The sequence below is a fragment of the Grampus griseus genome (genome assembly GCF_964374135.1).
Source record: "Grampus griseus genome assembly, chromosome: 17".
Classification (NCBI taxonomy): Eukaryota; Metazoa; Chordata; class Mammalia; order Artiodactyla; family Delphinidae; genus Grampus; species Grampus griseus.
In genome coordinates, this window is record NC_139011.1 from 46792440 (window position 1) to 46819496 (window position 27057).

Here is a 27057-nt window from a genome sequence, read left to right on the forward strand (position 1 = left end):
ACATTTTCAGTGATATTTGTACAGACTTAAAAATAACTCTACAGAATGCATTACAAAAACCTTAATGCTGTGTGTCCCTAGTTCCCAGCTCTCTAATTAGAACTACTTAAATGAACACAATCTTATCTGTTAGGATAGCTATCAGAGTACTCCAAATATTACTTCTTGCAGTACCCTGTCCCAACCGTTTGCCATCCTCTTCCCATTAGTCCTCAAGTCAGAAGCCCCGAAGATCTGTTCATTAATTTATGAACACATTTCTTCATCCAGCCAAGAAAATTGATTGATCCCTTACCAAATTTCAGGCACCATTCTTCAGTATGATGTATAGGCATGTTCAGGAAACACAGCAGTGATTAACACAGATGAATATAGTCTCTCTTGAGCTGAGGGGGGAGACAAAAGTAAATAAGCAAATATAAAATCGTAAGTATAGGGCTTCCCTGGCGGCGCAGTGGTTGAAAGTCCCCCTGCCGATGCAGGGGACACGGGTTCGTGCCCCAGTCCAGGAAGATGCCACATGCCGCAGAGCGGCTGGGCCCGTGAGCCATGGCCGCTGAGCCTGCGCGTCCGGAGCCTGTGCTCCGCATTGGGAGAGGCCACAACAGTGAGAGGCCCGCGTACCGCCAAAAAAAAAAAAAAGCTATGAAAACAAAACCTATGGATGGAGACCTCCATGAAAGATGGAAGAGTATAATAATGGCCAGAGTACATTACTGTGGCAGAAGCAGCAGCCCTTAAGGAGGACAACTTTATAAATTACAAATTGGATTTAAATAGACAGGGAATTGAAAGTGGAGACATTATTTTCTGCAGAAGATGATGGACAGGGGAGAACAAAGAAAATAAAACTGAGATTGTTAGCGAAATACAATGCTAAGCATATAAGTTAGGACTGAGTCCTTAACTTTCATTTTTATTAATGAGTGGGTGAGTATAGATTACTGACTACACAGAACCAAACCCGGGAACACATTTTATATTTATGATCTTTGTGCCTAAAACTAGATTCTCCTGCAATTTAATATGACACTAGGACAATGACTGGCCAAGTTTTAGATTAATCACTCTTACACAAAGATTTTTCATTCATATAATCTCAAACAAATACTGCGTCACCAATTAAGTTCCAGATCCTATGCACTCTGGCTGAAGATATAAATATCTTGCAAGCCCAGCGTCACTTTCCTCTTTCTCTGGTAACAAATCACACTTTCTATTATGACAATGGCCCCAGTTATCGGCCCAGGAATAAACACTAGACTCAGGAAGAGCCAATTAAAGCCCTCCTTTAGAGTTGATCGAGAGCTTTAAGGTTAGAGTATTTCAATCTTACGAAATTTTTGTAAAACAAAATTATTTCAAAATCGACTAATTATTCTTTAAGTTCTAGAAACTGCATTCTGCAACTAAGAGGACAATTTATTTGCCGTCGTTTCTGCTCTGCCCACTTTATGTTTCTGTTATTGTGAGATAAAGGCAGTGGGGAATGGCAAACCGATTCTGATTCATTCAACACATGAGTGCTTCTTAGGTACAAAACACCATTCTGAACATTGTCCGAGGTAAAAAGATAAATAATACCTAGCCCCTTATAATACCTACCCCCTTACCCTCAAGTTACCTCCACGTGTATGTTATGTATGTATACCCATACAATTAAGAAGTTTTTAGATGTTTTACCTTCAAGAATAATTCAGATAATGGATTATGGATATCATAAACATTTAGGATTTAACAGATTTGTTACATATAGACGTTGTATCATGGATTTAAAAGACCATAGCAAGCGGGCAGCGGCGGGCGGAGCGACCGAGGGGGCGGGGCGGGCTGCGCGGCGGACGCGGGGGTCCGTGCTTCCTCGCGGTGGAGGGCTGGGGTTCGCCGGGGACGCCGGGTCGCTCCGCGTTGCCAGGTTACCGAGCGCGTGCCCCGCGCCCGCTCTTCCGCCCGGGCCGCCCTCGGCGCCACCTGAGCCGCGGTGCGGGCTGCGCGGGGCGCCGGGTCCGCGGAAGCCTGGGTCGGGCGCTGCGTGTGGGACTCTCGTCGCTCGTGGACGGGGCGCGAGCGCGCGGGGGACGTAGGGCGCCGACCTGGGCCTCCCCGGCGCTCCGGCTCGGCTCAGGGCACCCGCTCAGGGGCCTCCGGCGCGAGGCCCCCTTCGTGGTCAAGATGGCGGCGCCCAGGCGGGCCGCGCCGAGGTGAGCTGGAGCCGGGCCCGGAGAGGGGCGAGTCGGCCACTCCCAGGACTTGGACCCCGGGCTGGTCTCCCGTCTCCCGGGGAGCGGCGGGTGAGTGGGCGCGGCCGCGCTTAGGTCCGTCTCGTGGGGTGGTCAGCTTTTCGTGCGTCCGCAGACTTCTGTCGTCTGATAGTCAGATCTGGGGTGGCCCAGGTTGGAGGCGAGGGTGCTTGATTGGGGAAACCTGAGGGGTTTAAGGACTCTATTGGGATCGTTTCAGACCCCAGCAAGAAGCTGAGCAAGTTTCCTCCTGACTCTCTTGCCGGCTAAGTTTTCTCCCTTCTCTGAAGGCGCCAGCTTTCCTGAATCACCTTGTTCCCCGGGGAGATACAGTTGGTGGTTCTGACCGTGGAACGTAGGACCCGGCGCGGGGAAGCCTGAGCTGGTTCTAGTTACTTTGTTTGCAAAGCACTTGTCTTGTCTTTGGAATCTTTGTGTATGTAACCAACGTTGGGAAGAGCCAGCGTTTTCTCCTCCAAAACACTGCGAGGGGTAACTTTATACGTAAGAAACAAGTGGGCGTTCACATCCATCTCTTTTCCAACCACTGAGTTTTGGTTGTGTTTCCTTTCTTTAAGTTTGTCTCGTTCTGAAGTGATAACAACAACAACAAAAACAACAAAAAAAAGACCATAGCCAATTACACAAAGTATACTCTAGTCTCAGTCCTGCCATTAATTAGCTTAAGTCATTTAATTTTTCTAGGCCTCATTTTTCTCATGTGATGTTTTTTCTTTGAAAAAGTATAGTTTCTAGAAGTCTCTAATCTCTGTGTCATAGTTCAGCTTGGAGAAAACCTGCTCTTATCCAAACTCCATGACATTGTATTTCCAGCTCCAACTTTGGACTTTGAGTGAGTTGGGGGCAACTTTTTAAGGATGTTTTCACACAGCTTTTTTAGTTAATATCAGTCTAGCTGACTTGTCATACTCAGACTTTCTCCCATATTCTTTTACCAGTGTGTTCCTTAGTCATATATATAAAGACTGTTGTGGGAAAAATGACCTCCTGGGTCAGCTTACTGCATGGTCATCGACACAGGGCAGGGAGTAAGATTCTGTGGATTTTACAGAAGCAGATACAGGTTTCATTATCCATGTCCTCTCCCCTTTCATCTTACAAAAACAGCAGGCTTTTCTTGGAGAACTGCCAGATAATGCCATCCTGCCTCCTCACGAGCCCCGGGGATGAGTCGCCCAGGGACTGAACTCCAGTAAAGCAGGTGATTGGCTCATGGGTAGGCATCTGACCTCGGCTAAGTCTATCAGACTGCTCCCCAGGACTTTTGTCTCAGAGCAAAATGGAAGAATTGTCTTTTCTCTCTGGAATTTCTAAGCTGGGGAGGTATGACTCTGGGACTCCCAGTGACCATCCAGCACAAGAAGAGACTTTCTGTAAAATAAAGTCTTGCAGAGGTAAGCAGGGCTGAGCGATGTAGAGAGAGCTGGAACCCTGCTGATACTCTGGAACTTCCAGATCCAACTGTATCTGAATATGGCTGCATCCCTGAATTTCTAGTACTTGTTTGTTGAGGTTGTTGTTGTTTGGTTTTTGTTTTTAAATTTCCTTTGACTATTTTGAATTTGTTTTCAGCCATGTGCATTTGAAAGCATCATAGCTAAAAGAGCTAATTTCCTACATTAATGTCAGGTTTGCTTCCTTAAGTGAAAAATAATATCCGCTATTTTCTTTAAATAAAATCCTTCTAGCTCAGGTTTGAGATATTCAAAACTCTGCCTCCTACCCCCCTCTTTTCCAACATTTACTATATCACCTTGAAGCATTTGTGACCACATCTTTCCCATCTAGACGCAGTTGAGAGAGAGAGCAAAGACTCCTGATAAAAACTGCAACCTATACGCCTCCTACCTGGAAGCTTTAGAACATACTTGATTCTTGTCATTAAAGCAAATCTTTTGTTGTTGTCTCCAGGGCACAGAAGCATTTTCATGGCATAATGGAGTACAAAGTACATTAAGCCTAACTCTACTTCTCATCCTCTTTTACTTTAAATAGGCAGAAAAGAACCATCTCAAACACATTTTCCCAACAAATAAAATACATATACGATTATGTTTAGAAGATGTTTATGCAACATATAGTTAGACTGATTAATTAATGGACCTTTTGCCAATTGGCACAGTAAATATATATGTTCAATGTGCTCAATTAAAAAGAAGACAATAACATATTTTTACAGGTTAATTATCTGAGAAGAGTATTGTGCCAGCACACTTGATACTACAGTATTTCATGTTTGACAGGTAATCTTCTTTCAATTATATTTACTGCTAAATGTTTCTTGGATCAAGCTATTAAATTATAAGGTCAAAAGTAAAATGATATGAAATTACAATGATAAAGGGACACATATCCCACTTTATGAGAATAGAAGTTCTAATTTCTTTTCAGTACTACTAGTAGTGACCACAGTACTAATTTGAGCCCTTACTATGAGCCACTGTGCCCATATACATTTAGTTCTTACAGTAGTTCTGCAAAGGGCATATAATAATCCACAGTGTAAAGCTGAAGAAAGTGATTCTCATAGCTGAAAGTCACATAGCTGGTGAGTGGCAAAGTCTAGATTCAAACTTAGAGTCGTCTGACAATGCCCAGGTTGTTGACCACTATGTACACTGCTCAATTGTTGCACCAATAAAGAAGTGCTTGAAATAATTATAGATTTGCCTACCCCGAAACTGCAGTGATTTAAAGACATCAAAGTTGCCAGTTGCTTAACCACATCTACTTACAGAAAGAAATTACATTTTATTTCATTTCTAAAACAAGATTAATTCTGCAGGCCCATCGAAACTTGAGCACACAAATCCTACCTCCAAATGAAAGATGCTTGTTTTCCATTATTCAACAGATGGCCCTGTACAGAGGCAATAAATATATAGTAGAATTTTCATTCAAATAAATGAGAAGAGAGGTTTCTTCTTGTCCTGATTCAGTGCCCATCATTATGGATTATGATGGCTCTTCCCAAACTTTACTTCATTCACTCCACTCCTTCTACAAAACTCCAGTAATGGAATCCATCATTCAGATATATGTGCAAAGCGAAAGGACTGTATTAATACAGTTGCTGAAAGTCAAGTTGATAGAGCACAGGAAATACATCCTAATAAATGCAACATTAATGTTTGTGTGGGCCTTGGAGTGAGGGGTAGAAGAATTTTCAGTTTAATGGAATATTTTGCCTCTTGCTGTGAAAGTGTGGCTTAATAGTCTTGTAATTGGTCATTTACAGAATCCTCCATCTCTGGGTTTCATGCTTTCTTTACTCTGCAGCTGTTGATTCCTTCTCATGTTCTGGATGGAAGATAGCAACGAAGCCACTTCAAAGGGCTCAGCCTGCCTTTTTGTGTTATTGTTTAGATGAAGATATTTCCATTTATTAAAGCACACTATTTAAACATTTTTATCATGTTTCAAACTTGACTGTGTCCTGAAGGTATGAGCACAGGCAGACATAATGGGGGATGTTTTCCAGGAGAGAACATACCCTTATCAAAGGAATTATCAGAATTTTCATGTATGGATTGAGAATCAAATTCTGGAGTTAGACCTGAATTTAAATTCATACTCACAACTTATTACCAGTCTCATCTTGATCAAACGGTTACCACACTTCTCATCAATTTCCTTATCTTTGAAAGCGGAATAAGAGAAGTATGCCTGGTGGAGTTACACATAAAGCTCATCTGATAGAATATTCATAAGGATTTTGCACAAAATATACATGGAAATATTTTAGCACTGAGTTTAGCATGCGATTCATCTTCAATACATTTAAGAGCTATTATTTTATTATTATTATGCTATTATTAAATATCACTATTACTTAAATTTCATTACTGCTAAAATTGCTGTAAAACTACCGCAATAACCCATGATGAATTCCCCTCTTCTGTTTCCTTTGTTTAAATGGAAAATATATATATAAATCTAGACAGAGAACACTTTAGTGATCCTATTCAGTGGAGTGAGAATTTCCATGGCACTGATTAAAACAAATCCTGAATTGCATGGACTTAAGATAGCAGAGAGGGGCTTCCCTGGTGGCGCAGTGGTTGAGAGTTCGTGACCCGATCCGGGAAGATCCCACATGCTGCGGAACGGCTGGGCCTGTGAGCCATGGCCGCTGAGCCTGCGTGTCTGGAGCCTGTGCTCCGCAACGGGAGAGGCTGCAACAGTGAGAAGCCCGCGTACCGCAAAGAAGAAAAAAAAAAAAAAAAGATAGCAGAGAGGCTAAGAGATTTGAAGTTCGACATCCCCAAGTGTGAATTCTACTGTGACCCTCTTCTAGCTCTAGAACCTTGAGGAAGTTACTTAAACTTTCTGAGCTTTACTACTAGTTTCCTCATCTGTATCTTTTTCAGGACTATTTATCAAGCATCTTCCTGTTCTCTGTGCTTGGACGTATCAATGAATAAATTAGACAAGAGCCTTTGCCTGCGTGCTCCTTCTTGCATGCTTTCTCCCTCCTTACACTCTCGTGTGGAAACGGATGTTATAAATAAACTCTATGCTTTGTCACAGGTTGATGGGCGCTACGGGATAAGGAAAAGGATGTGACGCTCACTGAAGAGGCTTGGGTTGGGAGTGCTGGAGGAGTGTACAGGTAGGTTCTGATTTTAAATAGGGTAGTCAGGGTGGATTTTATAAGTTGACATTTGAGCAAAGACTTGAAGTGAGGGAGTTGTCAGAATGTATGATGGGGAGACCACTCCCTGGGAGCAAGAATAACCAGTCCCAAAACTTTAAGGCAGAAATATGCCGGGCAGCTTGGAGGAATATCAAGGAGGCCACCCTGGCTGACTTAGTCAGTGGGGAGGAAGAGACAGCAGGAGGGCTGGAGGTCGGATATGTGATGGGATGGATTGGGTAAGTCCTGGGAGGCCATCACATGCATTGTGTCTTTTACTCTAAATGTAGGCAGCTAGGGGCAGGATTTTAGCCGAGGTATGGCATGAACTGTCTCTTGTTTGAAAAGCATAACTCTATCTGTGGTCTTGAGGATGTGGGGAGAGAGTGGAGTCAGGGAGAATCTCGGGAGGTGACTACAGGATCCTCGAGGTCTATGTTGGTGGCCTGCACCAGGCTGCTAGCGGCTGGTAATTCTCAGAAGTGGAACATTGGGAAGGAAGGTTGTGACAGCATTTCGTGGTAGATTGAATGCAAGAATGGAAAGGAAGAGGGGGTCAAGGGTGAATTCGAGATTTAGGGCCTGGGGAACTGGAAAGGTGTGGTTACTGTCACCTAAGATGGAAAAAGTTTGGGGTAGAGCATGTTTGGGGGATTAAAGACCAGTTTTGGAGGTATAAGATTTGAGATGTTTTCGTGACATCCAAGTAGAGATGCTGAGTACACAGTTGGATACACAAGTCTGCAGTTCTGAAGAAAGGTCTAAAGTAGAGATACACTTTAATACAATGGAGATATTAAGAATAATTACATGGAAGTGCTATTTTAAAGGTAAAATGAAGTAATGCAATTAGCACTCTGTCTTCTCAAAACATTTAATAACTGTTAGCTAAAATAATTACCTGAAATGAAAAAATACCTATAGTTTGTTTTGTTGTTTGCAGTAAAAGTGAATAAAATGTCACAATTATTTTAATAGTATTTGTGACACAGTAGTTTTAGTTAAGACACCATGACTACAAACATTTACAATAAACCTTTCGGTCTCCTGCTTTTCACTCTGATAGGGTACTTGGAACCATATTTTGTAAGGTTTAAGTTAGTTGTCATAGGGTACCTCTTTAATTAGAAGTAATTCTGAACTGTCTAGTTCCATGCAGTTTTATATACATATATGTATAATTATTATTTTATGATTTATCAAACTCAGTTGAAAATTTGCATCACTGATATACATTAGAATTTAAGCATTTACCCAGGTACTCAAGGAAAAAAATGTACTTGTCTTGTAATTTCCATAGGGGTACTTGCTTTCACATCTTCCCTTCACTTTGCAATTGAAAACATGGCAGGGGAAATATTATCTTACTGGTCTTTGAGTTCCCCTTAGCTATCTGCAAGTCCTTAAACAGCCTTTGTGGCTTAACCAAAATTCTCTTCCATCTTCATTCCGCTAACAGATATTGGTCTAAGCATGTACTTATACTAAAAAAAGCATGACCACGTTGTCTCTACACATCTATAATTTTATGTTAACACTATCATTATGTAAGCTATACTTGAATTGTAATTATAACAGATTTTATGTCAACACACATCCATTTCTAGTGTTCATCTGGTGTTCAAGGGGAGAGCAGCATGTCGTAAATTTTATCAAAATATAACATCTGAAGACTAGAACAGAGGGTAATTGTGTAATTCTGTATTCACTCTAATTAAGTTCAGTGGAGTTGGCATAATAGAATTAAGATGAAAAAAAAAAGACATCGAGGTACCATGGCTCCCTCTCCTAACACACCCTTTTCGTATCCGAGAGCAGAGACTCAGCACCTTTCTGTACAGAAATGGAGACAGGAAGAGGCCAGAGGATGAATGACAGGCACGAATGAGGTGGAACTTTGAAGAGCAACATGGAAATGAAATACTTCTTTTGTATTTGGTAGGTGGGGAAAATGTACCAGCGTGTATGCCTACTGGGACCACGTTTTCCAGAACAGTTAAGCCCAGTGTCAACTGTGCTGTCCCACCTTCCTCGTAAGTAGGAACATACTGTTACTTGAATCTTTGCTTCCTGTTTCTTGATAGCTGGTTGAGAAGATTATCACAGGAAGTGCATCTTGTTAGCAAATAGACTGTTTTGAAATGATTGACACTCACTGAAGAGTGGCAACTCCAAGCTTGCTCTCTCTTGATCTTGGACTATTTAAGTCTGGAGTGCAGGAGTGGGTTATGGGGAAAGACCATTGGAATTCTTATGTCTTCAGCATAATGGTTATAGCATAATGGTTAGGAGTGTAGGTGCTGGTTCAAATCTCTGCTTTCCACTTGCTAACCATATGAGCTTGGGCAATTTACCTGATTACCTGAACCTCAATACTCCTGCCTATAAAATGATGTTAATAATATTTCATCCCCATAGACTTGTTTTCAATGTTAACATGAAGTCACTTACACCAAGCACTTAATACAATGCCTAGATCATAGTGAAGTCTATCATTATTACTATTACTACTACTACTACTATTATTATTATTACTGTCACGATGCCAGGTGCTATTTTTCCTATGCCTTATTCCATTATCTTCTGCCCTGTCCCCCCATTTCTGTCTTGTTTCTGTATAAGGGTAGGTTTGTCACAGAGCATTTTCTTTCCGTAATGTCTGACTCTTAGTCATCAAGGTGACTGGTCCACGACCCGGCATTCATTGCTGCTCGTTGAAGCAACCCATTTTGAGAAGGGGAGTTGGGTATTGATGCCAAGTTGGGCCAAGGAGAGAGAATTTTCTCTCTTCTGCACTCAGAGAGCTAAGTGAAATATTCAGGCCTCGGAAGGAGAATCAGGCAAAGGGCAACATGCTTAATTTCATACCTTAGTGATTAAGAACAAGTCAGACAGGCTGGATTTGAACTGATTTCCGTCATGTACTGATAAAGGGATCTTAGGTGCTTTTGTAACCCCTCTGAGCCTCAGTCAACATCTGAAAGAGACGAATAACATTATCAGGACCTAGCATATAGCCTTGTTGTAGTAAGTGAGTAAATCCTTTTAAAACGTTCAGCACGTTGTTTGGCATATAAACACTTAATAAAATTTAGCTTCTTTGACTACTACCGCTGCTAATATTATTAAGTAGCTGAGCAGATCCGAGGCCTATTTTTTTCTTAGATTGCACATAATCATTTGGACAGCCAGCTCACATTGATCAACCGTTGCTTATATATAAACCCCCATGAACCCAAAGGTGCTTTAACTCTCTCCCAGTCAGAGCCTGTTCTGGGGGCAGAAGCAACACCGGCACTACCCCTGTCATCTTTGCCTTTATTGTCACTACACTCGCCTGCCGTACTGAGCACTTTCTGTTTGCCAGGCACCAAATTTAGCCCTGCGTATGCACTGTATCATATAGTTCTCACACTCAGGTGGGAGACATTATCATCGTCCCCAATTTTCAGATAAAGACGCCGAGGTGTTGGAAACGTAACAAACTTGACCCACAGCAAGAGGTGGAGCCGGAGTATTCAAACCCTTCTCTCTGACCTCAAGAACCCTTAAATATTAGCATACTACTACATCCTGGTAAGAAAATCTGCTTCCAGCCACTCTGGTGAGAGTAGAAATGATTCTCAGTCCCCACATTCCTCTATTGCCCATGCCACCGTAGCCTCAGGACTAGCGGGGAAAGGAAGTGATCTCTTCAAAGAGCAGCCAAAAGGAACCTACTCCCTTCTGCCTTTTCGTAATCAACTAACCAATATTTTATTTCCTTCTTAAGAGTCCCCACGTGTTCCTTTTAGTACTTAGCTTGGCCTTTTAGAATTCTGACATTCTGTACATGACTCATCCACTGTATTTCATGTTAATTTATTGAGGTCAAGTATAGGGTCTTACTCATCCTGAAGTCCAGTTATCCCCTGTCACATCTAACTCTGTTCTTTTCTTCTTGTAGGACATCTGCAGATATTTATTTGAATTTTGTTGAATTGTTCTCATCAGTAGTACATTAAAAGTTATACAGAAAGTGCTTTCTTATAAGGAACACCGTCGAAATAGATTTCTAGCTCTTTACTTTTTATAGCACTATTGTAGAGATTATAGATCTCCAGGTAATATTTTTTAGATTGAGTTCTTCATATCATCTTATTTTTACATATAATGATAAATCTGAATTTTCTCTATCAAAGCTCTGAGACTTCACTGGCTTGTAACTTAGCTTGTTGATTATGTGTGGTTGACTTTTCCATTTACAATGATATTTGATCCTGGTAAGGATGGGGCTGGGTGGGAAGGTACATCTTAGGGCCATCAATTGGTTTTGTAGAGAACTAACATAAAGATCTAAAGTCTCATCATATTTCTGCAGAACTCATGAATCATTTTATTATAATTCCATTCATTCAGGGAGTATAAAACCATTTTCAAATTGTTATTCCTAATTTGTTCATCTTCTCTTCCTTAGTCTTAGTGAGAAGAGAGCAGGCTGAATGGAAGAAAGTCATTATGACCACTGGGGCCACTAGGGTAGGCATCAGTCCCAGAGTTTTGTTTTCATCTCTCCGCTATGAATATTGGCTAATGTCTTGAGTGCTTACTTGGGGCAAATTACTTAGCCGACCATGGCAAATGGATTGTGTCATTTCATCCCCTGATAGTCATACAATTAATGTATGTATTATTATGATATCCCATAATGCATATATGGAACAGAGCCTCAGAAGTAGTTATTTGCTCACCAAAATATGGTAGATGTGGAATTTGGACTCAGGTCTGATAGACTCCTAAATCACTCCTAGTGATTTTTACCACTAAATTAAAGTTGTAATACCTCTGGAGAGTAGATAGTTTCTAAAATTTCCTCAGCTCTAACATTTTATAATTAAATTTTTGTCTGATGGCAAGCTTAACAGTTAAGATGGGTAGGAAGGAATGCCAGCCTGTTGAATGGAATTTCCCTGAAATGAGCCAGTTCACTCATTCATTCACTCAGCATGTATTGAATGTTTGCTCTGTGCAAAGGCATTTTAGGCATCACAGTGGAGTGAGCGCCCCTTCCATAGACTCTCCTGCAGCACTCAGAGAAGTCTTGGACTGGTTTGCCTGTTATGGGATGGGGCTTGGTGATAGAAGCCTGGTTTGTCCTCCACTGATAAAACTAAGACATACTCATATGAGTTTAGAGGCATCTTGAAGCCGTGGGATAGTAACACACATGAATCTTACCATTTTTGCCTGGGATTAATGATATAAAGGCTTTGGATTTGGGTATGGAAAATGGGTGCAATTATGGGTGTGTTGGTTCTACATATATACGGACATCACGTGTCATCAGCCTGCAGCTACCTGCCATTCCTCACTACTCCTTCTTTTCACAAACCAAACAAGTACCTTCTTATCTCTCCTGTGGATAAGCTCTTGACAGTGGCACTAGGGCCTCCCTCAATAAGTACATCATTGGCTAAACCAGTGGTTTCTCAGATATGCTCATTGAACAACCCTTAAGGTGGATTGACATTCCACTGCCTAGAATAGAATATGGTGTTCTTTAGAAATCGGGGGGAAAAAATAGGCCACCAGATGTACTTTCTTTAATTTAAATTGTTTATATATATGAACAATTGTTATATATGTGTATGTATACTTGTTCATATATATGAATGATTTAAAATTGAAGAGATAGATATATACACACACATATATATATATGTATATTTAAATTTTGGCTTCTGTTAGCAAGTAGTAAATTAAATTATTAGCAGATCCATACTGCAGGGAAATAACCAATCAGATTTCATTCAATAGCTTGCTTTTTTGTAGATTTATGGTTGTGATTTTATATCTGCAGGTATGTTTGCTGAAGAAAATATTTCTGCCACTTTACACAAAATTAAATTCATTTAATACCAATGCGGCATGTCTCAAATGTCTTAATACAGTTTTAATCTTGAATCGCATCAGAAGTATGAAATTAGAAACATACCCCAAAATCATTTGAAGATATAATTACTTTCATTTCCCTTATACTTTTGAGACTTTTGAAAAACAAGTATTTAGTTGTACTTATCTGTTTCTGTCTCTCTAAGGATAGCAAACACTGAAACACAATTCTTTTTAAAAGTCAGTATTGAAAATATATTGTCCAAGATGATCAAAACTAAGGAAGTGGCAAAGAAATTCAAAAATTTAAGCTTTCAAAGGGTGCTTTTTTTGTGAATGTGTAGTACTTGTTCTTCTGAAGGAATTAATCTTTTTAAAAATTTAATTAACTTATTTTTTATTGAAGTATACTTGGTTTACAGCGTTGTGTTAATTACTGCTGTACAGCAAAGTGACTCTGTTATACATATGTATATACATTCTTTTTCATACTCTTTTCCATTATGGTTTATCACAGGATATTGAATATAGTTCCCTGTGCTATATAGTAGGACCTTGTTGTTTAGCCAATCTATATATACCAGTTTGCATCTGCTAATCCCAAACTCCCAGTTCATCCCTCTCCCACCTGCTTCCCCCTTGGCAGCCACCAGTCTATTCTCTATGTCTCTGAGTCTGTTTCTGTTTCATAGATAGGTTCATTTGTGTCATATTTTAGATTCCACATATAAGTGGTATCATGGTATTTGTCTTTCTCTTTCTGACTTACTTTGCTTAGTATGATAATCTCTAGTTGCATCCATGTTGCTGCTGCAAATGGCATTATTTCATTCTTTTTTTTATGGCTGAGTAGTATTTCATTGTATATATGTACCACATCGTCTTTATCCATTCATCTGTTGATGGACATTTAGGTTGTTTCCATGTCTTGGCTATTGTGAATATTGCTGCTGTGAAGATCAGGGTGAATGTGTCTTTTTGAATTATAGTTTGGTCTGGATATACGCCCAGGAGTGGGATTGCTGGATCATGTGGTAGGTCTATTTTTAGTTTTCTGAGGAACCTCCATACTGTTTTCCACAGTGGCTGCACCAACTTACATTCCCACCAACAGTGTTGTAGGAGGGTTCCCTTTTCTCCACACCCTCTCCAGCATATGTTATTTGTAGACTTTTTAATGATGGCCATTTTGACTGGTGTGAGGTGGTACCTCATGGTAGTTTTGATTTGCATTTCTTTAATAATTGGCAGTTTTGAGCATCTTTTCATGTGCCTATTGGCCATCTGTATTTCTTCTTTGGAGAAATGTCTCTTTAAGTCTTCTGCCTATGTTTTTGATTGGGTTGTTTGCTTTTATTGTCATCAAGTTGTATGAGCTGTTTGTATATTTTGGAAATTAAGCCCTTGCTGGTCGCATCATTTGCAAATATTTTCTCCCATTCTGTAGGTTGTCTTTTCATTTTGTTTATGGTTTCCTTTGCTGTGCAAAAGCTTGTAAGTTTGATTCGGTCCCCTTTGTTTATTTTCGTTTTTATCTCTATTGTCTTGGGAGACTGACCTAAGAAAACATTGGTATGATTTATGTCAGAGACTATTTTGCCTGTGTTCTCTTCTAGAAGTTTTATGGTGTCATGTCTTATGTTTAAGTCTTTAAGACATTTTGAGTTTATTTTCGTGTGTGGTGAAAGGATGTGTTCTAACTTCACTGGTTTATATAAGGCTGTCCAACTTTACCAACACCACTTGCGGAAGAGACTGTCTCTTTCCCATTATATATTCTTGCCTCCTTTGTCAAAGATTAATTGTCAAAGATTAACTGAGGTGTGTGGGTTTATTTCTGGGCTCTGTATTCTGTTCCATTGATCCATATGTCTGTTTTTGTGCCAATACCACACTGTTTTGATTACTGTGACTTTGGAGTACTGTCTGAGTCTGGGGTGGCTATGCCTCCAACGTTGTTCTTTTTCTTCAGGATTGCTTTGGCAATTCTGGGTCTTTTATGGTTCTGTATGAATTTTAGGATTATTTGTTCTAATTGCGTGAAAAATGTCATGGATAATTTGATAGGGATCGCGTTAAATCTGTAGATTGCTTTGGGTAGTATGAGCATTTTAACAATGTTAATTCCTCCAACCCAAGAACATGAGATGTCTTTCCATTTCTTTGAATCATCTTCACTTTCCTTTATTAATGTCTTACAGTTCTCCGCGTATAAGTCTTTTGCCTTCTTGGTGAGGTTTATTCCTAAGTATTTTATTTTTGGGGTTGTGATTTTAAAAGGCATTGTTTTTTTACATTCCCTTTCCGATATTTCATTGTTGGTATAAAGAAATGCAACCAATTTCTGTATGTTAATCTTGTATTCTGCTACCTTGCTGAATTCGTTTATCAGTTGTAGTAGTTTTCATGTAGAGTCTTTAGGGTTTTCTCTATATAGTATCATATCATCTGCATCTAATGACAATTTTACCTCTTCCTGAAGGAATTAATCTTGAAGTTCTACCAAGACTTTTGGAATACCTGTTTTAATGAGCCACTACTTCCTGCCTGAGATTGCACTATGCACCAGAGATTCTAGAATTAGCATAATAAAACTAATAATGCAAACAACAGCAACAAATCTTCACAAACCTCCCTGGCAAGGAAGTAAAGTCCACTGGAAAAACAGACAAGTGAAACACACATTCAAAATGGCAGTGATTCTCAAACATTTATGTGCTGAAAAATCATGACAAGCATGATAACCAGGGCAATTACTAGACCCCTTCTCCAGCTGGTCAGGTGTAAGGTCCTGTAACTCTATTTTTGGTGAATGCCTCCAGGACAGTCTGAGACAGATGTTCTCAGTTGTCGTCAACCTTTAGTGTGCATCAGATTTGCCTGAGAATATTGTTAAAACACAGATTGCTGGGCTCCAGTGCCAGAGTTCTAACCAGTTCCCAGGTGTGGCTGATATTGCTGGCCCAGGGACCACATTTTGAGAACCACCTTTCAAAACTCTGCAGTATGCGGTTGTGTGTGTTGTGAATGAGACAGGCCCAGAGAACCTAAGAAGGGCAAAGGGATTCTGCCCTAAATTAGCCAAAAGTAACAATAGCAGCTAGAATTGATTGACCCAAGAAAAAATTATAAGAACTTTACCTGCATTTGCTCATTTAATCCTTTCAGTAAGGTACATAGGTGCTACTTAGTGTTCCTCTTTTACAGGGGTGTCCAGAGAAGGTAACTACTTTGCCCACGTCCTAAACTGGTAAGTAACAGATTAAGAATTCAAGTCTCGGAAGTCTGATTGCAGAGCCCACACCTCTACCCTTTCTGCATGTAGAGAGGAGTAAAGGGTTGTCAGTGAAGCCTTCCTGGGGGCCCTGGCCTCTGAGTGTAGATAGAAGGATGAGTGGACATAAAGATCATTATTTGTGTGTGGTGGGGGTAGGGGAGGAAGTATGAGGGCTTCCAGAAGAGCCCGCCCTCCCCATACATCTGCTATAAGCAAGTCTGATGATCAGGAGTCCGGAACATGAGTATGACTATGGGATACTGAGAAGGGTTCTAGAAGCCTGAGGTTAGAGTTCTGGATCAGTTAGTAGGTAACAGAAAGTGAATGAGTGATTTACCTTACTTTCCACGGGTAGCAGGAAGTTTGGAGATAGTCCCTCTAGCGTTAGTCCAGCTGCTGAAGGGCATCACCAGGGGACTGGGTTGCTTCACTCTTCCAGCTTCCACATCTCTAGCATGTCCACATAGCTTCAAAGTGACCCCAGAATCTCCAATAGTGTTCCAACAATTTGGGCAGGAAGAAAGAAAAGGAAAAAGAAATTAAGTAAGAAAAAAAAGGCAGTGTCTAACTCAGAGAGCAAATTTTTTACCACAGATGGTCAGCAGACTTGCACTTAGATCTCATCAGCTCGGATTTTAAACTGGCCACCTTAGCCTTAAGGATAATGGGGTCTCCTAAACCAGGGCTCTGGTAGTAAGGAATAAGGAGAGAGTGGTACTGATTAGCAGTGCCTGCTGTCCCAAACAAATATTATCCCCAAACTATTTTTTTTATCCTATATTTTACTTTAAAGAATGGAGGGGAAACATTATGTATCTGTAAATAGCCTTTTAGAAAGGGTACAATTATATAGTTATACAACCCCCTGGAGGGCTCCTTTCTTCTAAAATCTCTTTAAAAACTGTTCAAGGTTAAGGACATTTTTATCTTAATTTAGTAACTTGCAGTCGATTATCTTGGAATGACATCCTCTCTCTGCAGATGTTCTGTCAGGCTTTAGAAAATTCTAGAAGTGGACAGAGAAGTGTTATGGTACATGTATTTGCAATATGCACGTCTTTGAAATGAAATCCATTTAGGGACCAAAAGGCATTTCATGTCTTTGCTATACATTTTCACATATTTGCCTTTCCAGAATTCCTTTGAGCAAATCTGTTAGATGTAACCCATCCGTTTCTCCCATCTGAATTCTTTATTACTAAACATTCTTCAGTATGCTCTCACTCCCCTCTGTCAAAGGCGTTTCTCTGGGTCCTCACCCTTCTCATCTCATACGCGAATGCGTATCTTAAACTGAAGCAACAGTCTGCTATGACTTCTCCATAACTTGAAGAACCCGTCTTTGTGGGAAGAAAAGTAGACTTACTAACTTAAAAGGTAAAATGCGTGCAATGTTTCTGAGAATTAAAAACTAAGATAAAAACATAAGCAATGGAAAAAACTTACAGTGGATCCTTTTCAAATACTTTATTTTACAGAGAAGGCAACTGAGGTTTAAAGCAAAAATGCGTTAGTTAGACACTAAATAATAAACCTTAAACCTCAGTGGAGCAACACGTGGACAGTTCATTTCTCACTCACTCAGGAGTGTAGTATGGACTTTGGTGGTCTGAGGGTCAGTTTTCTGCTCAGTTATTCAGGGACCCACCACCTTCATCAAGTGGCTCTACGTTCGTCCTAAAAAGGAAAGGAGAGAGGAAGCTGCAAGCTACAATTATCAACTCGTTATCCTTCAGACATAAACTCTTCAGGTCACCTCTGGTCACATTCTTTGGGATAGAACCATACCCAGATGCAAGCGGAGATGGAGAATGTTGTTCCTATCTTGGTCCTAGTGATGCCTCTACAGGCTGGAGGAGCTAATTAAAGTGTAGTCAACAGCTCGTTGTTTCTGCCACAATGAGTGATTAGCCTAAGGCTGTGGATTAATTATGTGTGTGTGTCACATATACATATAATACACACAAACATATATATGTGTGTGTATATATACATTTTTTAGCATGAGTTGACACATGGGGCTTCTGCCGTATCAAGAGTACAAACTGCCTCTTGTTGCTTTTTCTTAATTGAAGTTGACTACTACTATCTATTTCCCTTCATTTTGCTACCTCCCCCCCCCGCCTTTCAGTATTATATGAAAATTCTGAAAGAAATAATTTCAAAGTTTCCAGTGCTTTTAAAGGTAATAGAATACTCAGACCTTAACAATTTTCCTGTGTGAACCTTTTGCCAGACTAAAATGTTAACTTATGAAAAGTAAATTTAGATTGATACAAAAGAGAAAATAAGCTGATTTTTTTTTTTTTACACAAATACCCTGAGCCAGGGTGGAAAATAAATGGAAAACTGGAGGAATTTAGATCCTTTTGTTGTAAATTTAAATAATTTTAATTGTAAAAATAATACAGGCTCATTGCAGAAACTCCAAAATTGAAAGGATTTAAAGAAAAAAGGAAAAATAACTCAAAATCCCATTTCTGATAAATCATCTCTGTAACATTTTTGAGGGTATCTTTTGAAACTTTTTTGTGACGGGGTGCATATAAATACAATGCAAGTATAAAATACCTTTAATTATTATATCAAACTACAAAACAGTTCTATAACATTTTTATTTAGTAATATAAGTATGATTACTCATCACCTAATAAAAATCTGCAGCATCATTTTTAATGGTTGAACAGCATTCTATTATTTATTTAACCAGTCCCTACTGTTCAACATTTAGATTATTCCTGTCTTGCTTTGCTAAACAATGAGACAAGCATCCTTGTTCATATGTCTTTGAGCATTTGTTTATTTCCTTAGAATGGACTTCTAGAACTTGAATGGCTGGTTGTCAGTTCTGGTACATACTGACATATTGTCTTCCAGAAAGGTTACCGTGCTTTTTATTTCTATCAAGAATTTAACATCCAATGTGGTTTCTTACACACACTCATCAGTACCAGTATTATCAATATCAATACCAGTATTATCAAGTTTTTTAAAACTTTGTCATTCTAGTCACTAAAATATGACACCTGAATTATTTTATTTGTATTTCTTTAATAATAGCAAGGTTGAACATATTTTCATACCCTTATTGGCTGTTAATACTTTTTAGTTTGTGACTTTATGGCATCCATTTTTCATCGATGTATAACAACCTTTTATATATCAATGTGTTTATTTTGTTGTTTGTTGTAAATGCAATTTTTTTCTCTTCATTTATTAATTTTTATTTTGTGTGTGTTGAACTTCTTTAATACTGTCAAGTCTATTCAAAAACCCTTTAATGAACACAACAAATGTGGAAAATCAGTCATTCTCCTGCATTTTGTAATCAATGTATTTCCTTTTGGGCAGTATGGAAATGTAAGTTCTTATTTCATCTTATGGTTGGAAAGAATCTATTCCCTCGGAAAGGGATTATAGTCTCCATGATGCAGTAATGGGAGATTTTATAGGGTAGGCAGGGTCTACAGAAGAAAAAACCCTAAATCACACTCCATTGGTGGTTTCCTTATTTATAAAAATGGCATTTGAGGTTGTGTGACTGCCATCAGGTAAGCAAAATTAATTTTTAGCATGAAGTACTCCTATCAGCAAGAACAGCCTAGGATAGGCTAGCAGTAAGAAGTGAGGGGTTATGGGATTGGGGCATAGCCTCTGTTTCCTCCAATGCAGCTGGAAATTTAAACTCTGGGGCTCCTGCTTGATCCAATCAGCCCAGCTAGTATGTGTTGCCAGGTAGGGTGAATAGACTCAGAAGTACAAGAGCTCATCCTTGGTCCCCTCTGGAAATGAGCAGAGAATACTGTGTCAAGCAGAGGTGATCAGTCCATGGTCTGGAGACTTGGATCTCCTCACAGAGTCCTTAAAGTCAGGGTGAGACAAAATGCCAATACAAATTATATTGATGACAGTATCAATGAGGTGACATTGAGTCCTTTGACCCAACGTGTGTCTGCAGTGTGCCATCCATTAGTAAATGGGCAAAGCCATTTGACAGATCTATGTGATACAATGAATGAATCTGACACTCATAGTTTGAAAAACTGAAACTGTATCCATTTGTCAAGAACAGTGGCTACTTGTTCTGCTTTATTCCCCCTGGTAGAACTAGGTAACATTGCAGGCAGGCAGTAAGACGTTCCGGCATTTCACCCTGGAGTAGCCCCAAAACTGAAGAAGCTGTCTTATCAGTAGTTAGCTCCTTGTCACCAAGAATATTAAAGTAGATTTGTATGATTAGCAAATTAAAGAGACTGTAGTGCCTACCACTACTGTATTCACTAAGGCACCCAAGTTATTCTAAAGAAATCCTAATAATACATTAGGACCGTTTTGAATATTTTTATTTGATTAGCCATATCTTCTAGTTATACCATCCATCACCATTTTGACCACTGAAACTTGGCCTTCTTTTCTTACAGCCTAGCCCTGTGGTCTTGGGCTAATCACTAACCTGCTTAGATACAATTTTCTTCTCTATGAAATAGAAACAATATTATATGCTTTGAAGGACTGCAGGAAGATGAGCTGTAATGTTTATCAAGTGCCTAGTAAGTAGCCTGGCCCATAATAAATACTTGGCTAATTGTAGATGTTAGTTTCATTTTTAGTTTTATTTCCAAACATTGCTCTTTACTTTTGGAACTCTAAAATTTGTTTTGAGAGTGGAGGACTTGTTGTTTGGATTCCTCCAACACTCTCTGTATATTCTGTACTTCTATCCCTACATCATTTATATTAATGGAATAAATGATCTTTGGTGTGGTGATTCCAAGGTGACGAGGAGCTAAGTGGAGGTTCCGTATACACCTGGAAGTATGGATTTTCATGCCCAGTGCAAATGTGGGAAAGGCATTATTCCCACATTATAAATGGGGTAAAGACCTCCAACTTGAGGAGACTCTGGGTTGAGAGATGAGAGATCCTACAGGGTACCACAGGGGCTTTTATGTTCTGTAGCAAGACTTTGCACCTTATACCCTTGTAGTTAGAAGTAAAGCATACCACATAACTAATATCTAGTAAGCATTAGAGTTAGAATAGCTACCATTTAGTTAACGTTTCCTTTGTGTTAAGCATTTTACAGTTACAACATATGGATGGATACTATATTGTAATGGTTAAGAGTGTAGTTTTTTGAGCTGGATAATCCTGGATTGGAATCTCATCTTTATTACCTCTTTTTTTCCTGTTTTATTGAGGTATAATTGACAAAATTGTGAGATAGTCAAAGAGTATATTATGATGATTTGATATACATATGCATTGCAAAAGGATCCTTCCCATCACGTTAATTAATACATCTAACAGCTCATGACACCTTTTTCCTTTTTTTCTTTTTTTGGTGAGAACACTTAAGTTCTATTCTCTCAGAAAATGTTAGTTATACAATACAGTATTATTGACTGTAGTAACTATGTTATACAGTAGATCCTCAGACCTTATTCATCCTGCAGCTGAAAGTTTGTACCCTTTTACCAATCTTCCCCTCTTTTCCCCACTCACACCCCAGCCCCTGGCAACCAGTTTTCTACTCTGTTTCTATGAGTGTGGCTTTTTTTCTTTTTAGATTCCATATATAAATGATATCATTCGTATTTATCCTGTCTGGCTTATTTCATCAGCATAATGCACTCCTGTTTCATCTATATTGTCACAAATGAAAGGATCTCCTTCATTTTTTTAAGGCTGAATTATATTCCATTACCTCTTAAATGAGTGACTTTTGGTACATTGTTTACACTTTCTAAGCCTCAGGGTTTCTTTTCTTCTGTAAAAAAAAAATATATATATATATATATACTAACAGGTTATTTTCTGATATGTGGAATGTTTGTTGAATCAACAACTAATTAGTTGAGATCATAAATGTGACACTTAGCACTGTATTAACATTTATTAATACTCTCCCTGTTAATTTCTACAATAAATTGTATAATAAGTAACAAGAATAATAGTACTACTAGTAGTTTTAGAAAATGAATAGGATGTGCCAGGCATCATATACTGTGCTACCCTCCTTCATGTGTACCACAAGTTACATGTGGACATCATCTTCCACGTTGTTTCCTTTAAAGAAAATTGAAGCTCAGCAAGATTGAGTAGCTTGCTCCAGATGTGAACAAGTGATTCAGGTCTGAATCACTCCACATATAGGTTCTTAATGACTCCATGTCTTTAATTCCACATCTGCATTTGTTTGTTGTTGTTTTTAACTTTCCAAGCATCTGATCTGAAATTCCTTTCTCTGAGGAATTTTCCACTTTGTGGGTCTTGGTGAGAAACAGAGCCTTCCTCTCGTTATACAAGCTGAACATGTCAGATACACTGTTTACTCACATGCTCAGTCTCCCTTACAGATGGAAAACAGTCGGGCGACCTCGGGTTGGCCAACTGCACCCCTCTCTTGGATTTTGAATTACAAATAAATGATGTAAAGAAGCAAGGCCAGCAGTGCTGGGTCAACCTCCTGTTTCCTGTTGCTGCTTGGTAGCAAGGCCAGCTAGGACTTATAACATCACTTTGGCCTGATCCTATAATTGCAATAGCATAGCCTTGGCTTTCGGTTGTTTTGTCTGCTTCTAGTTACTGAGGCCTAACCATAAACTTCCAAAAGTTTCCTTTTCTGCTCAAATTAGCCGTATCTGGTTCCTGATGATTACAAATAAGACCTTTCCTGATATACAATGGTGACCTACTTATCCAGGCAGATGTAACATCGTCCTGGCAGGGACAGAGGGCAGGCAAGTTCCTTGAACAGCTGAACAAGAAGAAAAAGACCTAAGAAGGAAGAATTGAAGCCAGTTCTGCTTGTGTTATAATTCTACCCGCAGCTGCCTCTGTTTCACAGAGCACATGCTAAGGACTATGTCCCTTCCCCTGTAACAGAGGAGCAAAGTAGACCCAGGCCTTCCAACCCAGAGACCAGCTGAGCTGTACCGTGGGCAATCTAGGATGTGAAAGACTTCACTCAATGTCTTTGTCACTTGACACATTGCTCCTCTCTTTGGGAAGTAGCTTCTTTGTGTGACAAGAATGTGCTAAACCAACAGTTAAGTGGACAGAGGTGAAAGATGCCAAAATTAGCTACAGAAAAAAAGGCGTAAAGACTTGTATTTTCTGTTATTTGAAGGTGTTAAGACCCCACATAGAATATGAGTCCTTTAAAGGAGAGTTGTGAATGGCCCAGGGAATGTTGAATTTCCATGTGGCAATATGTTCGTGATCGGTCATGATGATGATGATGGTAGCATCAGTAGCATTTATCAGTGTTTCCTGGGTGAGAGGCACTTTATCCTAATGACCTTTTATCCCCATGACGACCCTATGATGTAGGAAATACTGTTTCAGCATCTTCAGGGTTTTTTGTTTTTTTTTTTTTTATAATCAGGAATTTACCCTAGATCACAGTTGGGTGGTAGAACGACCAGAACTGGACACTAGCCTTTCCTGAATTCCCAGAGTGTGATCTTAGCTGTTGTATTGCCTGATGCAGAGCCATGTAAATGTTGCCAAAGCAATGAAACGTGTACCTATTTCTAAGAGATTCTAACTCAGAAGCTCTGGGGTTAAGTGCAGAGCAGTTGAGTGTGATTGTCTTTACAGACAGTAGATAACTTAAGAGAAGTTGTTTAAAAGTATATTTGCATATTGCACTACACTGTCATATCTGTGATTGGTTAGCTATTGAGTAACTAACATAAATCCCAATCCCGTCTCTAATCTCATTCATCTCTTGTATGATATTTGACCTAATTGAGGCAGATTTTTTTTTGTTCTTCCCCACAAACACACATCGAACATCCAAAACATGCTTACCATTTGTGAGCATATTCTCTTAGTTATTTAGGAGTTGAGTAAGAGTGAGAGAGAAGGGCTTCCCTGGTGGCGCAGTGGTTGAGTGTTCTGCCTGCCGATGCAGGGGACGCGGGTTCGTGCCCCGGTCCGGGAAGATCCCACATGCCGCGGAGCGGCTGGGCCCGTGAGCCGTGGCCGCTGAGCCTGCGCGTCCGGAGCCTGTGCTCCGCAACGGAAGAGGCCACAACAGTGAGAGGCCCGCGTACCAAAAAAAAGAAAAAAAAAAAAGAGTGAAAGAGAAAAAGACACAAAAATATGAAATACGGTCATCATGTTTTTAATAACCTTTATGTTGTTAATCCCTCTTAGCATTTACTGCCATTCACTCATTTGTATTATTTGGGGTATAGCAGTTTATTCACACAGCATTTTTACATATGGCTTATCATTTGTATTCTATTTTAATAACACTAATAATTATAGACTATTGACAAACTCATCAGACCCTACATATTCATTTCAAAATCATGAAAATAAGGTGGAAAATGAGATGTAAAGTGGAAAATCTATGTGTACGTTTTCATTGGTGGAATGAGGAGCTACCTGAATATATCACTCCTTTAGCTTTTCCTTCAAATGGTGCACTTTTTCCTCCATGCATAGGAGTCCCTTCCATTAGGTAAACAGTAGTCTTGAGGGCAAACCTCAGAAGTAGAAACGGGAGAACTTTTCAGTTATGGTAAAATCAAACATATTTTTCTTCAGTAGTGAAAAAAAAAATTCTTCATGAGAAGTTCAACCACAGTGAGTTCCATGGTGAAAAACTTTCCACTTATAGATGCAACTTCCCCCAGAATTCTGAGAAATGTCGGTAGTAGAGAGGGGTGTTGCATACACCTGTTTCATTTCCCTCTGACTTTTCCTTCTCCTTTCTCTATTGACATTAAAATCTATAGTGAAAGCACATAGTAAGCAGTCTAGGACAATTGATATGACATTTGATCTAAATCTCCAAAGTCTATTTTAGATGGGGATGCTATGAGAGTCACAGGAGGGGAAAAATCTAGAATTATTCTTATGTGATCAAATGTACTAAAATAACAAAAGCAAATCTTATTTCTAGCTAATAAAATAGCATTCCTTATATGATGTATATTATGGCAGAAAAGAAATATATGCATCTATTTTCTTCTATATTAAAACTGCTAAGGAGTGGGGACCAATGAACTAAATCAATTGTTTTGGGTTCAAGTTGTAGTTTTTAGTAGCCATCCTTCTTAGCAAGTTTTCCGAAGCAAATGTAGTTCGTTTACTATCACCACTAAATGTGCCATTGTGTAGATTTGTGGAAAAAAGTATTATCAACTATATATACTTTAAAATGATTTGTGTAAATTTATCTATTCATATTATTATTCTCCCCAAGTAAATCAAAATATACTATATACTATGTTTTTCTTCTATAGCTTAAAAGGGGAATGTATGTTGAAACTTATTCAAATATTTATTAGGTGTCTACTAAGTGCCAGGCACTCTACTAGGCAGTAGAGATGTTGTATTAGAGGTGGAAAATGTCCTTGACCTCCAGAACTGATACTCTTGTAAGAGAAATACTGGGTCAAACTAAGTCAACAGTTTCTTTGCTACAGAGCTTTTCACGAGTCTTGTGAATTATGAGTCTCTGATAAGGAGATGTAGTGGACAACAGATCCCAAATTTATTTGAAATCTTTTCCTTCATGGACTGTCTCATAGGATTTATGATCCACTGAACACACCTTGAGAGACACTAGTATTCTGCAGTGGTTAGTTAATTGTTTTCTATTAAACAACTATATACTGAATCCATGATATTATTATCTGGATTTTTTGGAGGATACAATGATGTACATGGCCACTGTGATGATAAGGGGGTCCAGTTTAGTTAAGAAGAGAAACCACAGGAGCTGTAACTTAATGTAACAAAGAAATACACACACATATACATATATTTATATGTAAATTACTATTTATATAGTATACAATGTCTTGTGAAGAAGATAAGAGTTGTTTGTAACTTGGGATCTCACAGGAGGTTTCACAGAGAAGGTAGACCCTGAGCTGGGCAGAATTTCAGTAAGTTAATTTGGTTCTGACCGTACAATAAAATCAGGTATTTGCACTGGTCAATCTGACCTTGATGGAACAGCATTCCATTTGCAGGGAATGGTGTGATCAAACATGCAGTGGTGGAGATTGCCAGATTGTAATATTCCAGTACCTGGAAAGTGTTGGAACACGTGCTTTCTCCACGGTCTAGAAAAGTGAATCTCAAGTGAAATGCAAGTATAATGGAGGCCAGTGCTCTTTGCTTTGTACACTGCTTTGATTCTACAACATGCAACAATGTAGTGATCTGTTTCAGATTGTCATTATTCGAGAGGATTCTTAGTAACAGGAGTGGAAAAGGAAGACCTCTCTTCCTGTGTTTCTGCCCTATGCTCTTAAGCCAGAAAAGGTACCAACATCACTGACCTGACCTTGTCTCAGGTATCTATCAGGATCTACTAGAATCATTCTAGTGAAAGGTAACTAGACGTCCAAAGGACTTAAAAGACACACTATAACTTTTGTATACTTAATATACCTGGTGAAACAAAAATGTCACCTGAGTGGTCCCCTTCCCTAGAAATACCAGTATGTTTTTCCAGTGCATGGCAGAACTTTGCAGGTAAAACTGGGATAAAGGTGAAGAACAGTCTTAAAATTCTAGTCCTTGAACAGCACCTAACACACAACAGGTTTTCAATAATCTTAGCAACAGTATTCACAAATAATGACCATCAGCGTAACTGCTCTTTTGTGCCAAAATACATTACCATATTACTTTTTTTCCTTCAGCTTTACAACTTGGGTTCTATTATTGTTTCCATTTTACAGATTAGGAAAGTGAGGCTCAGAGATGCTAAGTCACTTGGGCAAGGTCACAGAACTTGTAGGAGATAAACCTGCAGCCTTACTGTTGGATCCTACAAAGCAGACCATAATTTAAGTCCTTCAAAATATACCTCAGAACATTTGAGTAAATTAATGAATAAATCCTCCTAGTCAGACTGACCAGATCATTATATTAGGTTCAGCTGTAAGTGGAGGAAAGTCATAATCATAGTTGGACAGTTAATACAGTAATTTACTTGCTTTGAATTTTCTAAATGATGTTTAGCTGGTAGTTTCATG

At 39.2% G+C, this 27057-nt stretch overlaps 1 protein-coding gene across 5 annotated transcripts in view; it reads left to right on the forward strand.

Moving 5' to 3' along the window:
- The first annotated feature begins 2048 nt into the window (after nt 1-2048).
- The window catches only part of LOC309835204 (uncharacterized protein), a 44335-nt gene continuing 19326 nt past the window's right edge, over nt 2049-27057 (forward strand). For 3 of the 5 annotated variants that reach the window (XR_014297978.1, XR_014297979.1, XM_082674615.1), the window contains exons 1-4: nt 2049-2291; nt 6792-6873; nt 8840-8930; nt 15976-16018. Coding sequence is in view for 2 of the 5 variants with exons in the window: in XM_082674615.1 (XP_082530741.1) it covers nt 8849-8930; nt 15976-16018 (125 nt within the window). In the remaining 3 variants the exon portion in view is untranslated. Of the gene's footprint in view, nt 2292-3368; nt 3463-6791; nt 6874-8839; nt 8931-15975; nt 16019-27057 lie in introns of all 5 variants that reach the window. The other 2 variants (XM_082674616.1, XR_014297980.1) reach the window with 2 other exon arrangements.